Genomic DNA, 15147 nt, shown 5'->3' on the forward strand with positions numbered 1-15147 from the left:
CCTCTTGCTTCCTCCTACTTTGATCTCTATTCCCGACGAAAGTGCTTTCAGTCTTTGAATGACTCTGCTGTTGTCCGGTCGCTCAGTTGTGTCCTGCTCTTTGGACTGCGGCGCGCCAGGCTTCCCTGTCCTTCACCATCTCCCAGAGTTTGCTCAAACTCATGTCCAGACTGACTTACCTTTCCTCTTATCTCTGGGCTTTTGTCCACGGTGTCCCACCTGCCTGGAGCTAATCCCCTCCCTCTCCCCATCTTTAGGGTATTGGCATCACTTTTTCAAGAAAGCATTTTGGAACCCCTTTTGCTTGTCTCATGACCCAGCAAGGAGTTCAGAGAGCCTCCATTCCTCCCCTACCACAGCCCAAAGTAACCGGCTGCTTCTTTCTAATTTCTGATGGACTGTATGCTCCCTGATGACAGGGAGAATCTGTTCTTTAGCTGATTGCCCAGTGCCTGGTATATAGTAGAGAATCAATAAATACCTGTTGAGTGAATAAACAGAGGTCCCCCATCAGTAAGAAAGACAACCCAAGCAGAGAGAGAGAGACAATAGGAATTTTTAATGCATGGGAAGTCCTGCAGGGACTCTGGGCAGACCCACGGGGAGCAGGAAGAGGCAGGGGTCCTGCCAACCCAAACATGTCTGGAAAATGAGCGTCCTAAAGACCCAGGCTTCCTCACTGCCAATGATCCTCGGGGCCTCCGTCCTGAGGCTGAAGGGGGTCCAGCCTGCTCCCCACCAGGCTCCTCCTGGGGTCCACGGCAGGAGGGAAGCCAGGGGGTGGATGGCAGGAGGAAAGGAGAGGAGGAAAGGCCGCTGGGTCTCCAACGGAAAGCTCCTGCCTCGGGACTGACCGCCATCCGTAAGAAAAAGTTTAAAAAGGAGAGACTTTGATAGAGTCAAATAATACCTTAGAAAAAATAAAAGCTGGGGGCAAATGAAGAAATCCAGTGGTGACAAAGTTCTCCGTTGGCTATCCACAAGAGAGTCTGCTTTGGCCTTGCTGGCGAGCCTCCTCCATCAAGCCCATCCTCAGGGTCCTCCACCCCCCGCCAGGCCCCGGGTCCGCGGGAGCACCGCGCGCCCTCCCACGGAGAGTCTCTGTGCTCACGGAGGGCGGCGCCCGCCCTCACCGGCCCTTGGCCTCCCCGTACGTGTTCCGGGCCATGGACACCATCTTCTCCTCACACGTGACTTTGGTGTCCTTGAGGATGCTGTACCACACCATACCCGCGGGCCGGACCTCCTCGCTGCGGCAGAAGAGGTAGGGCACGGTGTCCACACGGCTCTGGATGTAGGCGCTGCGCAGGAGGCTGGAGCAGTGGCTGCTCACCCTCTCCAGCCGCCGGAGGATCAGGTGGGCCTTCCTGGAAGACAGGAGGGGACGGTGAGGAAGCTGGAGAAGCCCAGGTCAAAGGGTCAGGACTTCGAGGTGGCCAGTAAAGGTCAGCGGACGGATGAGGGCTTCTTGTCCCAACAGTTTTCTAGCCATAAGTGTGATATTGTGAACGCTTCTTCAGAAATCACTTTGGAATTTGTCCTCGATTGTGCCATGTGCAAAAAGTGAAAGAGGATGACTGTATGGATACCAAGAGAGGAGGGGGTAGGATGGATTGAGAGACAGGGATTGACATGTATATACTGTGGGCTTCCCTGGTGGCTCAGCTAGTAAAGAATCCGCCTGCAATGCCAGAGACCTGGGTTCAATCCCTGGGTTGGGAAGATACCCTGGAGAAGGGATAGGCTACCCACTCCAGGATTCTAGCCTGGAGAAATCCATGGATAGTATAGCCCATGGGGTCGCAAAGAGTCGGAAACAACTGAGCGACTTTCACTTTCATGAATAAAATAGATAACTTATGAGAAGCTACTGCATAGCACAGGGAACACTACTCAGTGCTCTGTGTGAACTAAATGGGAAGGAAACCCAAGAAACAGAGGATATACGCTTATATGTGTGGTTGATATGCTTATATCATTTTGCTGTACAGCAGAAACTAATACAACATTCAAAGCAGCTATAATAAAAAATAATAACAATAATAAAATAGAGAGAGGTATAAGTTTTGACCTAACATATTCACTTCTACAGATTAAAACTTCTAAGCCTTAGGACTCTGGCCAAGTAGTAATTATTATAATGATCATAAATGACAAAAAGAACAATAACTAAAATAAATTAATGCCACATGCTAGATGCTGGGTAAGCAATGTATATACACTTTAAAATTTGTATTTAACCTGCACGACAACCCTGAGAATACTATCCTTTCCCCTTAGATTCAGTGGGTGCGGAACCCGAGTTTCAGAGAGATTTCCCCACTTAACCGAGCTCAGACATCAAGGCGACCACTGAAGTGGCCACCCACGAGGTCTGAACAGTCACCATTCCCTCTCTGTCTGCTGTCTTACTGCGCTTCCCTTATACTCTTTTCTCACAGTCAGAAAAAAAGCTTGCCTTCTGGGCTTCTACTTCATGAAAGCCTTTATATCTGTATCCCCAAATCAGTCGTCCCTCATTCTCCTCATCTCTAAAACAGTGATGGTAGCCTTACTTTCAGAAACTGGTTGTGAGATTAACTAAGAGAGATGCCCAAAGGCTGGCCTCGAGTACGCTCTCAGGAAAGGGCAGCTTTTATTCCAGAGAACTGTTGTGATGATGTCTCAGGATCAAGGTCATCCCAGACACTAGTCTTAGCAAGAACTGCCTTGGACTGTGGTGATCATCACTGGGAATTTATCTAGAGCTCTTTATGCAGCACCAGAGAGAGGCTCCTCAAAGAGATCTGATGGCTGCAGAGAAAACTAAGGCCAGTGTCTCTGAGATCACCTAGCCCAAGGTTTCTCAACGGGGCACTGTCGACAGGTGGGCTGGGTCATTTTTTGCTGGAGGGGCAGTCATGCAGCACCCCTACACCTCTGCCTGCAAGATACCTGCTCCCGCAGTCCCAGGCAGAACAAGAAAACTGTGTCCAGACATTACCAAATATCCTCTGCGGAGCAAAATCACTCCATTTGAGGGCTTCCCTGGTGCTCCAGTGGTTAGGAATCCACCTTGCCACGTGGGGGGACGTGGTTTTGGTCCCTGGTCCTGGAAGATCCTGCACGCCACGGGGCAACTAAGCCTGAGCACTGCAATGTTGAAGCCCGCGTGCCCTACCACCTGAGCTCCATAAGATAAGCCATCTCAGCAAGAAGCCCCAGCCCCGCAACTAGAGAGTAGCTCCCACTTACCACAACTAGAGAAAGCCCATGTGCCACGATGACCCAGCACAGCAAAAATAAGTCAAAATTAAAAAAAAAAAAAAACAACACCGCATTTGAGAACCAACAACACGGTCTCATGAAAGGTGTGGAAATGGAGGCTTCGAGAGGGTCACACCAGAAGTCAGCTTTGCGGTCCAGGTGTCCGTCTCCACGTGGGATCCGCTTTCCACTACATCTCCGTACCCTCAAGCTGCCTGGAGTTCCTGAGGGGCCAGAGGCAAGGCCCTCTCCTGCTGTCCCCTGCATGCCCCTTGGAGACCCCCAGGAGGGAGGCATTTTACGACAGCAGACCCCACAAATGGGAGACTGTGTCAGGCACCTGCGTGGCGGCTGGAAAGGGCCGGGCTTACGTGTGCGGGTCTTGTGGGCACGATTTATGAGGTGCCTTTCAAAAAGCCCTCTTTGTATCGCTCACCACTTGGGTGGAATATTTCCTGAGGTGCCAAGAATTCATAGCTTCATAATCACACTCGCCCCACAGGGCTCTCTGGCCTCTGGCAGGCGCCTCCCCGGGGTTGGGGGGTACCAGAGGGGCTTACTCCCAGGCCTTCTCATTTCAGCTCTCACTCTGCTCCTTAGCAGCTCTGTGTCCTGGGGAACTTGACTTTACCTCTCTAAACCCGCTTCTTCCTTTGACGAGTGGGATGGGGGTGAAGTTAAAGGAGACAGAGTCGTGGCTTGCACCTTTGCTGAGCATTTGTTGCATGGCAGAGTTCCCAATTCAGTAGGAAAGATACGCATGTGGAAAACTGCAGGGCAGGTGGCAAGAGCAACGATAAGAGGAGATGTGGGAGCTGTGGGGAACAGAAGACGGTACCACGGGGGGATTGGGAAATCCGAGAAGACTTCCTGGAAAGGGAGGAACTTGTGCTGAGTCTCCGTGATGAGCAGGGTTTGGACAAAGAAGAGGGAAAAGGCATAATAGGAAGCCTAGGGAAACTCACAGAGAGAAGGGGTTTACACGTGGAGGACGGTATGCAAGTGGGCTCACAGTGGGAAACTGGAGAACCGGCAGAAGCCAGGCCACTGGAGCTTAGCAGCTGGGGCGTGGCTTGTATAGAGTAATGGTGCACCACACAGGCTCCAGAGCCTGACTGCCGAGGTTCGAATCCTGTCCCAGACACTTACTAGCTCTGTGATACTGAGGACATTGTTTCACAAACTGTGCCTCAGTTTCCTTACCCACAAATGGGAATAATGACTAAGCGTCTGTCTGCAATGCAGGAGACCCGAGTTCGGAAGATCCCGTGGAGAAGGAAATGGCAATCCACTCCAGTACCCTTGCCTGGAAAATCCCATGGATGGAGAAGCCTGGAAGGCTACATACAGTCCATGGGGTCGCAAAGAGGCGGACACGACTGAGCAATTTCACTTCACTTCACTTCACCACAAAGTAGGTAATAGTGAAAGTTACTCAGTCCGACTCTTGCAAAGCCATGGACTGTAGCCTGCCAGGTTCCTCTGTCCATGGGATTCTCCAGGCAAGAATATACTGGAGTGGGTTGCCATTTCCTTCTCCAGGGCATCTTCCCAACCCAGGAATCAAACCCAAGTCTCCTGCCTTGCAGGCAGGTTCTTTACCGACTGAGCTATGAGGGAAGTCTACCACAAAAAGCTACCAAGGGTATTTTTCACGGAGTTAGAACAAATAATTTCACAATTTGTATGGAAATACAAAATCCTCAAATAGCGAAAGCAATCTTGAGAAAGGAGAATGGAACTGGGGGAATCAACCTGCCGGACTTCAGGCTCTAGTACAAAGCCACAGTCATCAAAACAGTATGGTCTTGGCACAAAGACAGAAATATAGATCAATGGAACAAAATAGAAAGCCCAGAGATAAATCCATGCACCTATGGACACCTTACCTTTGACAAAGGAGGCAAAAATATTCAATGGAGAAAAGACAATCTCTTTAACAAGTGGTGCTGGGAAAACTGGTTAACCACTTGTAAAAGAATGAAACTAGAACACTTTCTAACACTATACACAAAAATAAACTCAAAATGGATTAAAGATCTAAATGTAAGACCAGAAACTATAAAACTCCTAGAGGAGAACATAGGCAGAACACTCTCCGACATAAATCACAACAGGATCCTCCATGACCCACCTCCCAGAATATTGGAAATAAAAGCAAAAATAAACAAATGGGACCTAATTAAAATTAAAAGCTTTTGCATAGCAAAGGAAACTATAAGCAAGGTGAAAAGACAGCCTTCAGAATGGGAGAAAATAATAGCAAATGAAGCAACTGACAAAGAATTAATCTCAAAAATATACAAGCAACTCCTGCAGCTCAATTCCAGAAAAATAAATGACCCAATCAAAAAATGGACCAAAGAACTAAATAGACATTTCTCCAAAGAAGACATAAAGATGGCTAACAAACACATGAAAAGATGCTCAACATCCCTCATAATCAGAGAAATGCAAATCAAAACCACAATGAGATACCATTTCACACCAGTCAGAATGGCTGCTATCCAAAAGTCTACATGCAATAAATGCTGGAGAGGGTGTGGAGAGAAGGGAACCCTCTTACACTGTTGGTGGGAATGCAAACTAGTACAGCCACTATGGAGAACAGTGTGGAGATTCCTTAAAAAACTGGAAATAGAACTGCCATATGACCCAGCAATTGCACTCCTGGGCATACACACCGAGGAAACCAGAACTGAAAGAGACACGTGTACTCCAATGTTCATCGCAGCACTGTTTATAATAGCCAGGACATGGAAGCAACCTAGATGTCCATCTGCAGACGAATAGATAAGAAAGTTTTGGTACATATACACAATGGAGTATTACTCAGCCATTAAAAAGAATATATTTGAATCAGTTCTAATGAGGTGGATGAAACTGGAGTCTATTATACAGAGTGAAGTAAGCCAGAAAGAAAAACACCAATACAGTATACTAACGCATATATATGGAATTTAGAAAGATGGTAACGATAACCCTGTATGCAAGACAGCAAAAGAGACACAGATGTATAGAACAGTCTTTGGGACTCTGTGGGAGAGGGCGAGGGTGGGATGATTTGGGAGAATGGCATTGAAACATGTATATTATCATATGTGAAACGAATCACCAGTCCAGGTTCGATGCATGATACAGGATGCTTGGGGCTGGTGAACTGGGATGAACCAGAGGGATGGGATGAGGAGGGAGGTGGGAGGGGGGTTCAAGATGGGGAACACATGTACACCCGGGGCGGATTCATGTCAATGTATGGCAAAACCAATACAATAATGTAAAGTAATTAGCCTCCAATTAAAATTTAAAAAAGAAAAATGAAAAAAGAAATCAATGAATTTATAATCAGCCCTCCATAGGGGTAAGTGGGGACTTACTGAAGACTTCCAAGCAACAGTTGTCAGAGACAAACCACTTAAAAATGTTTCTGGCTGCATTGAGGAGGATTGAACTGGGGGAGGGTAAGATCAGCAGAAAGAAACCGGGAAGAGACACATCCAGGTGTTATGCATTTCTTGTCGTTGTACTTAGGGGTGCAGGCCTGCTTCTTTTCCTACTTTTAAAAAGCTACATATTCTGTTTCCTTATTCATAAAATGGGGATCACATTTGCCCACATTATAGAGTTGAAGCAATAGTTAAGCTAACATGTGCAAAACTCTTAGTAGAAAGCATCATTACCACCACCACCATGATTGGTGTACTGGTTTGAGCTTTGAGCACTTCTATAAGCCATTGCCAGGAGACAGAAATAGTAACAGCTTCTAATCCAGAAGCAGAGTTCCAGGTCTGAGGATACACTCGGAGCTATGGGAATATATAAAGTGGACATTCAGTTATTAATTTGGGGACTCAGACAAATCTTCCCAGGGGGCGTAACATCTGAGCTAGTTGTTCAAAGGTGACACAGGCAGATGGGAAGGCAGAGGAAGTTGCTCACTGGTTTAAAGAGAGTATAAACTATCGGTTTTTTTGAAATGGTTAGTGCAAAGAATGGGTAGGAGACGAGTCGGTGTGGTAGGGATCAGACCATCCAGACTCTCGTGAGCCATGGTAAAGCATTCTGTTTTGAGGGCAATGGAGAGTCGCTGTCTGATCTGCATGGTGCAAGCGTGCTCAGTCATGGCCGACTCTTTCTGACCTCAGTGACTGCGGTCCGGCAGGCTCCTCTGTCCATGAGATTCTCCAGGCAAGAATACTGGGTTGGGTTACCATTTCCTCCTCCAGGGCACCTTCCTGATCCAGGGATTGAACCCACGTATCCTGTGTCTCCTGCATTGGCAGGTCGATTCTTTACCACTGAGCCACCTGGGAAGCCCCTATTGTCCGATCTAGGCAGCCACATAAGTCACAAATACAAAATAAGATCAGGGAGACAAGTCCTCTAAGATGTCTGAACGCTTTGTCTCCACGGGCCCAGCCATTTCCATAGAGATAACCTTGGAACTCAACTGGACAAGCCTTTGTATAGATGGAAACTAAAGACTGAAATGAGAGAACAGTTTGCCTAAAGGACCACCTTAAGTTAGTAACAAAAGCAAATCTAGAGTCGGGGCTCTGAGTGTCTAAAGCTGAGATGATGTATTTGGTTTTGAAGTCCCAGATTCAAATCCTAGTTCTATCACTTAGCTACGTGGATCATAAGCAAGCTCTTCAATGCTACTAACTCCCAGTTACTGCATCAGTAAAATGAGAACAACAGTGTTTCTGGAAGATGAGAGGACCTGGGTGATTTGCTTATGCAGTCCATGGAGTCGCTAAGAGTCAGACATGACTGAGCGACTTCACTTTCACTTTTCACTTTCACACATTGGAGAAGGAAATGGCAACCCACTCCAGTATTCTTGCCTGGAGAATCCCAGGGACGGGGGAGCCTGGTGGGCTGCTGTCTATGGGGTCACACAGAGTCGGACACGACTGAAGTGACTTAGCAGCAGCAGTAGCAGCAGTAACGTTAGCCAAGATGCTTTGCAGTGGAAAGGACATAGGCTCCAGAGTATGTTAGGGCAAGCCGCTTCTTCTCTATGAGCCCCAGTCTCCTCATTTGTAAACTGGGGATACAGATGCTTATTTTGTAGGACTGCTGCTCAGCTACAGTGAAATTACTGCCATAAGCGTCCAACAAGGAATTTGCACATAATAAGAACTAAACCAATGTTAGTTTGCTTAACTGTCTCCTGCTCTCTGTCCACCGTACACGATGCTTCAGTGAGATGTGCAATGAGACAAAGGCAAGAGAATTCAGAAGATGAAGCCATGAAGAGAAGGGTTGGAGGTGTTCGGGGGCTGGAGGGGGTGCGGGTTGGGAGACCAAAGGTGAGAATGCAGGGTAATACACTGCAGGCAACAGAGATTCATAAATCAAAGGCCAGGCATGCCCCCAAGCTTTGCCTGGAGGGGGAAAGCATAGGTCAGAGTGACCACTTTTCTCAAATGTGGAAATGAAATCCTCCTCCTTGGAGACAGGACGCAGGCCCGGCAGGGTGGGAAGCCCGAGGGGAAGGAGGGACAGCCCACGCTAATCTATCACTGTACCGCAGGCGAGCCTGAGACAGGGATGGCTTGTGAAGGAGTCAGCGACTGGGCTGGGACGCTGCTTGTCTGGGAACTGCAGGACCTTAAGTGACGACTCTTCCCAGCACCATTACCCACTTCGCTGTTGACGCAGTTATTGGACAGATCTAATTCTAAGGGGGCCATGGGATGGAGCAAAATAGGACAGACAGCAAGGGAACATTTCCGTTGGCCTCTCCCTAATCTCTGTCTCCTTGAGCTAAGCTTAAGTCTCTGTGTTAGCTGACCTCAAGCTTAATGAGAGTCAAGGGCATGGCGCGGCTGCAAACAAACTGGACCACCACCTCTGGAAGCAGAGAGGGAAGATTCAGGGAAATAATGACTTCCATTCGAGCTGCCCCTGTCAGGCCGCATCTGGAGAACCCCACTCACTTCTGGTAAGAGTGACATGCAAACTGCAGCCAGATCATGATGCCGAAGGTTGTCTCAAAAGCAAGTCTCCTGCGGAAGTGCTGCAAGTAGGAATCAAGTGTGTCCCTGAAGGGGGCCGGGTATTTAGGAAAATAGTTATGATGTTCCAGTAAATGGAAACAAGAGGGGAGAACCCTGAGGATCAGGGATGACGATGACGACAGGTGACCGAGGACCCACCAGGGGCCAGAAACCTAGGGAGCATCATCTTCACTGACACAGGAGCCTCACATGGGCCTAAGGGAGCGATTGGGCAACTGGGCAGAACGTTTATACATGTTTGTTTATAATAAAATAAAGGAAGAACTCTAGTTGGTCTTTCAGTTCAGTTCAGTTCAGTTGCTCAGTCGTGTCCAACTCTCTGCGACCCCATTTAACAGAGGGCTAAATTAATGTGCGATAAATTCATATAATTGAAGGAAACTTTAGAAAGCCAACATATGTGCATATGCATCCGTAGGAAAAGACTTGTGCTATTAACTGTAAACAGGCGGAAAGCAGAGCAAAACGGACGCACTGGACCGACACAGCAGAGTGGACAGAAACGGAACTGTGTGGTCTAGAGCTGTCAACGTATCCTTCAGTCTGAATCAGTTTCCTTGCTCGTGAGCACATCCATGTCACACCCATGTTGATCTCTGGAGAAGCATGTATACATTGTTAACAATTTTCTCTCTGGGCAGAGACTAGGAGTCCAGGGAACGACATTTTAGTTTGCAATTATATACATATATGCAGCCCACCAGGCTCCTCCGCCCATGGGATTCTCCAGGCAAGAGTACTGGAGTGGGTTGCCACTGCCTTCTCCAATATATATACATATATATATATATACACCTGTCTAATTTACACATTACAGAATGAACAAGAATTACTTTTAGGACAAAATACAATAAAAGGCATTTCCATTTTGAAAACATGCATACATACATACATTTTTAAGCTGGTATGATGAATGTGTGCAATGAAGCCATGGTTTTATGGCTTCCCAGTGGTTCACTGGGGTTACTTTCAGAATATCCACATCCAGTTTAGCCTCAGACCACCCCCATTAAACAGAAAATCAGAAGCTCGGGTACTGCTGTGTAAATATATTTCCTCAACACCAGGTTTGAAATACGATTTGTAAGGTGACTAGCAAAAATATTTACATTTGGCTATGTGTCCTCCTTGTTCTCTCATAAGAAACCATGAGGCCTTCCAAGAACTCATTTCTAAACTGATGGTAAGAATGACTAAATCTCAACAAACCCAAAAGTATTTCAGCTTGGAACATATGGAAATTTCAACAACCTCAGATATGCAGACGATACCACCCTAATGGCAGAAAGAGAAGAGGAACTAAAGAGCCTCTTGATGAAGGTGAAAGAAGAGAGTGAAAAAGCTGGCTTAAAATTTAACATTCAGAAAACTAAGATCATGGCATCTGGTCCCATTAGTTCATGGGAAATAGATGGAGAAAAAATGGAAACAGTGGCAAATTTTATTTTCTTGGGTTCCAAAATCACTGCACACAGTGACTGTAGCCATGAAATTCAAAGACACTTGCTCTTTGGAAGAAAAGCTATGACAAAGCATATTAAAAAGCGGAGACATCACTTTGCCAACAAAGGTCCACATAGTCAAAGCTATGGTTTTTCCGTATGGATGTGAGAGTTGGACCATATAGAAGGTTGAGCGCCAAAGAATTGATACCTTCAAACTGTGGTGCTAGAGAAGACGCTTGTGAGTCCCTTGCACAGAAAGGAGACCAAACCAGTCAATCTTAAAGAAAATCAACCCTGAATATTCATTGGAAGGACGGATGCTGAAGCTGAAACTCCAATACTTTGGCCACCTGATGGGAAGAGCCAACTCATTAGAAAAGACCCTGATGCTGGGAAAGATTGAGGGAAGGATAAGGGGGTGACAGAGGATGAGATGGTTGGATGGCATTACTGACTCAATGGACATGAGTTTGAGCAAACTCCAGGATATAGTGATGGACAGGGAAGCCTGGTGTGCTGCAGTCCATGGGGTCACAAGGAATCAGACACAATTTAGCAACTGAACAACAACAAGATAATTAAGTACATTGCTATATTATTAGTGGGGGGATGTTCTGTGGGACATTTGTTCAAACTCATAGAGTGTCTTGCTCATATTTATCTATTCTAAGACGTTGTCAATTTTAAGACATGCTATTGATTTAATAACAGCCTTTCAAGAAATGAAGAAAGAATGCAACATAATGTGCACATTGATTGTGCACAATCCATCTTGATCTCTGAAATGTCAAAATATGCAGGAAAGAAAGTGAAAATGTGTCTGAAATGATAGGAGTATGGTGCTAGGAGCCTAAGCTTGCTCTTGTTTCCAACATCCTAGAAATTCCAAGAGAGTGAATCCAAGATGTCTAAGGAAAGAGCTAACATAATCTTGGACCGAAGAATGCATATTGACATCCCAGGCTTGAATATTTTCACGAAGAACAAAGCATGACAATTCATAGCATGTTCTAATCCTTTTCAGATGGGAAAAGCTTCTTGTCTGGTTATGTTAGAAACAGCCTAGAATGAATCAAGGCTGGAATGATTTCTGTTATCTATTAGCAATGTCCGCCATGGAAATGACAGGGGCTGATAAAAGAAATACAGTGTTTCTACCATAAATGAGGTGAAAAGACAACCCTCAGAATGGGAGAAAATAATAGCAAATGAAGCAAGTGACAACAGATTAATCTCCAAAATACACAAGCAGCTCATGCATCTCAATGTCAGAAAAACAAACAACCCAATCAAAAAATGGGTAGAAGACCTAAACAGACAAGTCTTTGAAGAAGACATACAGATGGCCAATAAACACATGAGAAGAGCTCAACATCATTCATGATTAGAGAAATGCAAATCAAACCTACAATCAGAATGGCCATCATCAAAAAATCTACAAACAATAAATGCTGGAGAAGATGGGGAAAAAAGGGAAAACTTTGGCACAGTGGGTGGGAATATAAACTGATATAGCCACTCTGGAGAGCAGTATGGAGATTTCTTTAAAAACTAGGAATAAAACTACCATATGATCCAGCAATCCCACTACTGGGCATGTACCCTGAGGAAACCATAATTCAAAAAGACACATGTACCCCACTGTTCACTGCAGCACTGTTTACCCCAGCCAGGCCATGGAAGGCAATTTAGATGTCCACTGACAGATGAGTGGGTAAAGAAGCTGTGGTGCATAGACACAGTGGAATATTACTCAGCCATGAAAAGGAGTGAGCTTGGGTCAGTTCTACTGAGGTGGACAAACCCAGAGCCTATTATGAAGAGTGAAGTCCATCAGAAAGAGAAAAACAAATATCATATATTAACACATAAGCATGGAATCTAGAAAAATGTTACTGATGAAAGTATTTGCAGGGCAGGAACAGAGATACAGACAGAGAACAGACTCGTGAACACAGCAGAGGAAGGAGAGGGTGGGACAAATTCAGAGCAGCAGTAAAGAATATACATTACCACATGTAAAATAACCAGTGAGAAGCTGCTGTATAACACAGGGAACTCAACCTCGGGCTCTGTTACAGCCCAGAAGGGTGGGGTAGGAGGGGTTCAAGAAGGCGGGGACATATGTATACTTATGACTGGGTCACACAGCAGAAATTTCTGTATGGCAGAAATCAACACAACATTGTAAAGCAATTATCCTCTAGTTAAAATATATACATATATAACTGAGTCAAAAAAAGAAAATAAAGATATTTTGAAAAATGCAGCAAATATTTTCAAATTAATCAATGTAAAAGTGATTTGTAAAATGTAAATAAAGCATTATATAATATAAAGAAAACCAGAAATATCTAGACATACATTTAATCTAGACAGATCAGTTTCACTGAAACAAAATCTCTTCAAGTGCTGACTCTCTCCTCCCTCTTCATTAGACGTACCTGAAAGGATTGAGAAGCTCAGGAGTGGTCAAGGGTATTTGACTGGAGCAAATTCTGACCCCTGACCACCTATGAGTAAAGTTTGTCTGGTCTCCTAATAGGAACCGTATGGCTGGGACAGCTGGGTGTCAGCAGGTCTTCTCTGAGCAGTTGTTTGCAGGAACCTGTGGTTGCCATGGGAACCAAGCTCCAGAGGACATTGGCCTGATGGATTTAGGTAGCAGCAATAGTCACCCTAATGTCACTAAATTTTATGCAGGTATCCGACCAAAGATCCAAGGAGAAGCAGAGAACATTTGGGGGCTTGGTGGTTAGAGGCCAACAAAATCCTAACAAGCTCATCTCATGATACTAGGGTGCTCCTGGGAAAAACTCTTACTGTCCTAGCCTCTGAGGATCCTGAGGAACATGCCATGCTGGGCTAGAGATGAAAGGACACTTCTGGTGTGTGTCTTCTCTGGTTCCTATGATCTTCAGGGCTGCCTGGTTCCCTGTCTTTGCAGCTGGAAGGGACCTTGGAGTCCAGCCCTTTTATGTTGCAAATGAGGCTCAGGGGGGAGAGGCAACTTATCCAAGGTTGCACAGCAAGCTGGTGACGAAGCTAGAACAGAAACCCAAGGCAGGGTCTTGTTTGTTCTCCTTTACACTTGGATGTTCTGCAGACTTGCTAACCTTTGAGAGGCATGGTACGTCTACCCACATGGATCCTCCGTTTAGAATACTGACCCAGTTTTTGGAAGAAAAATGAGTCATGAATAGGGCTCATAAAGAGCCACTGTGATATGACTTCAGCTGCAGGCTTAGGTCTCCCCTTCTCCTCCTCACCCTGAGCTCTCCGCTCCCCTGAGATCTGTCCTCCTGACTGAAGTATATTCTCTTATCCTGCACTCTCTCACCCTTGGGGTTTCCCTGATGCCTCCATGGTAAAGAATCTGCCTGCAATGTGGGAGACTCAGGAGATGCGGGTTCGATTCCTGGGTCAGGAAGATCCCCTGGAGGAGGAGAAGGCAACCCACTCCAGTATTACTGCCTAGAGAATTCCCTGGACAGAGGAGTCTGGTGGAATACAGCCCATAGGGTCACAAAGAGTCGGATACAACTGAGTACACGCGCACACACACACACCCATAGGGTCACAAAGAGTCGGATACAACTGAGTACACGCGCGCGCATGCACACACACACACACACCCATAGGGTCACAAAGAGTCGGATACAACTGAGTACACGCGCGCGCGGGCGCACACACACACACCCATAGGGTCACAAAGAGTCGGATACAACTGAGTACACACGCGCGCGCACACACACACACACACACACACACACGCACACGCACACTTGCACTGTTTGTTCCTTCTAATGAGAGCACGCCTCCCCTCCCACCTTTAGGATTCCTGCCTATTCTGGACTTGTGAGCAGACATTTCACTTTCTTTTCCAGGCATTCTTCCTTGAGCTCCAGGTCTGGATTAGCTGCATCAACAGCTGCATCTAGCACCTTGTCACTCAAAGCATGTTTTTTAAACGAGTAACACTAGTATCACCTAAGAACTTGCCAGAAATGCAGAAGCTCAAGCCCATTCCAGGACACTGAGTTGATCTAAACTATAACCAGACCTCCAAGTGATTCTCCTGCACATGAAAGTTTGACAGACATTGCTCTAAAATGCACTGCCCACCCTCTTTATCGCACGCTTCTCATAACATATTTCACTGTGTCTCCCTGCTGACCAGTCTGTTTCTTACTAGATGCTGAACCTGTCAAAGATAGGAGCTGTCTTCTTCCCTGTTCTATCTCCAGCCCACAGCCCAAGGTCTGGCACATAGCAAGTACATTAAATGAATCAATGTCTCGATAAATTAATACATACATTGAGGGTCTCTTCAAGTCTCTTAATATTGGACAATGCATTTCTTGATAATGTTATTTCTAAGCTAGAAAAACTCAGATTTTGTAGAGTTCAGTTGTTTCCAATTGTGATCT

The 15147-nt window shown here is 46.0% G+C and overlaps 1 protein-coding gene across 1 annotated transcript in view; it reads right to left on the reverse strand.

The window, feature by feature from the left end:
* Positions 1-544: 544 nt before the first annotated feature.
* Positions 545-15147, reverse strand: part of ASTN2 (astrotactin 2) — a 1049203-nt gene continuing 1034600 nt past the window's right edge. Inside the window, exon 23 of the mRNA XM_055427750.2 lies at positions 545-1367. Within this exon, the coding sequence (XP_055283725.2) occupies positions 1130-1367 (238 nt within the window). The 3' untranslated portion in view covers positions 545-1129. The remainder of the gene's footprint in view (positions 1368-15147) is intronic.

Source organism: Moschus berezovskii, chromosome 7 (assembly GCF_049115385.1).
Source record: "Moschus berezovskii isolate FMDL1 chromosome 7, NW_MosBer_1.0, whole genome shotgun sequence".
Classification (NCBI taxonomy): Eukaryota; Metazoa; Chordata; class Mammalia; order Artiodactyla; family Moschidae; genus Moschus; species Moschus berezovskii.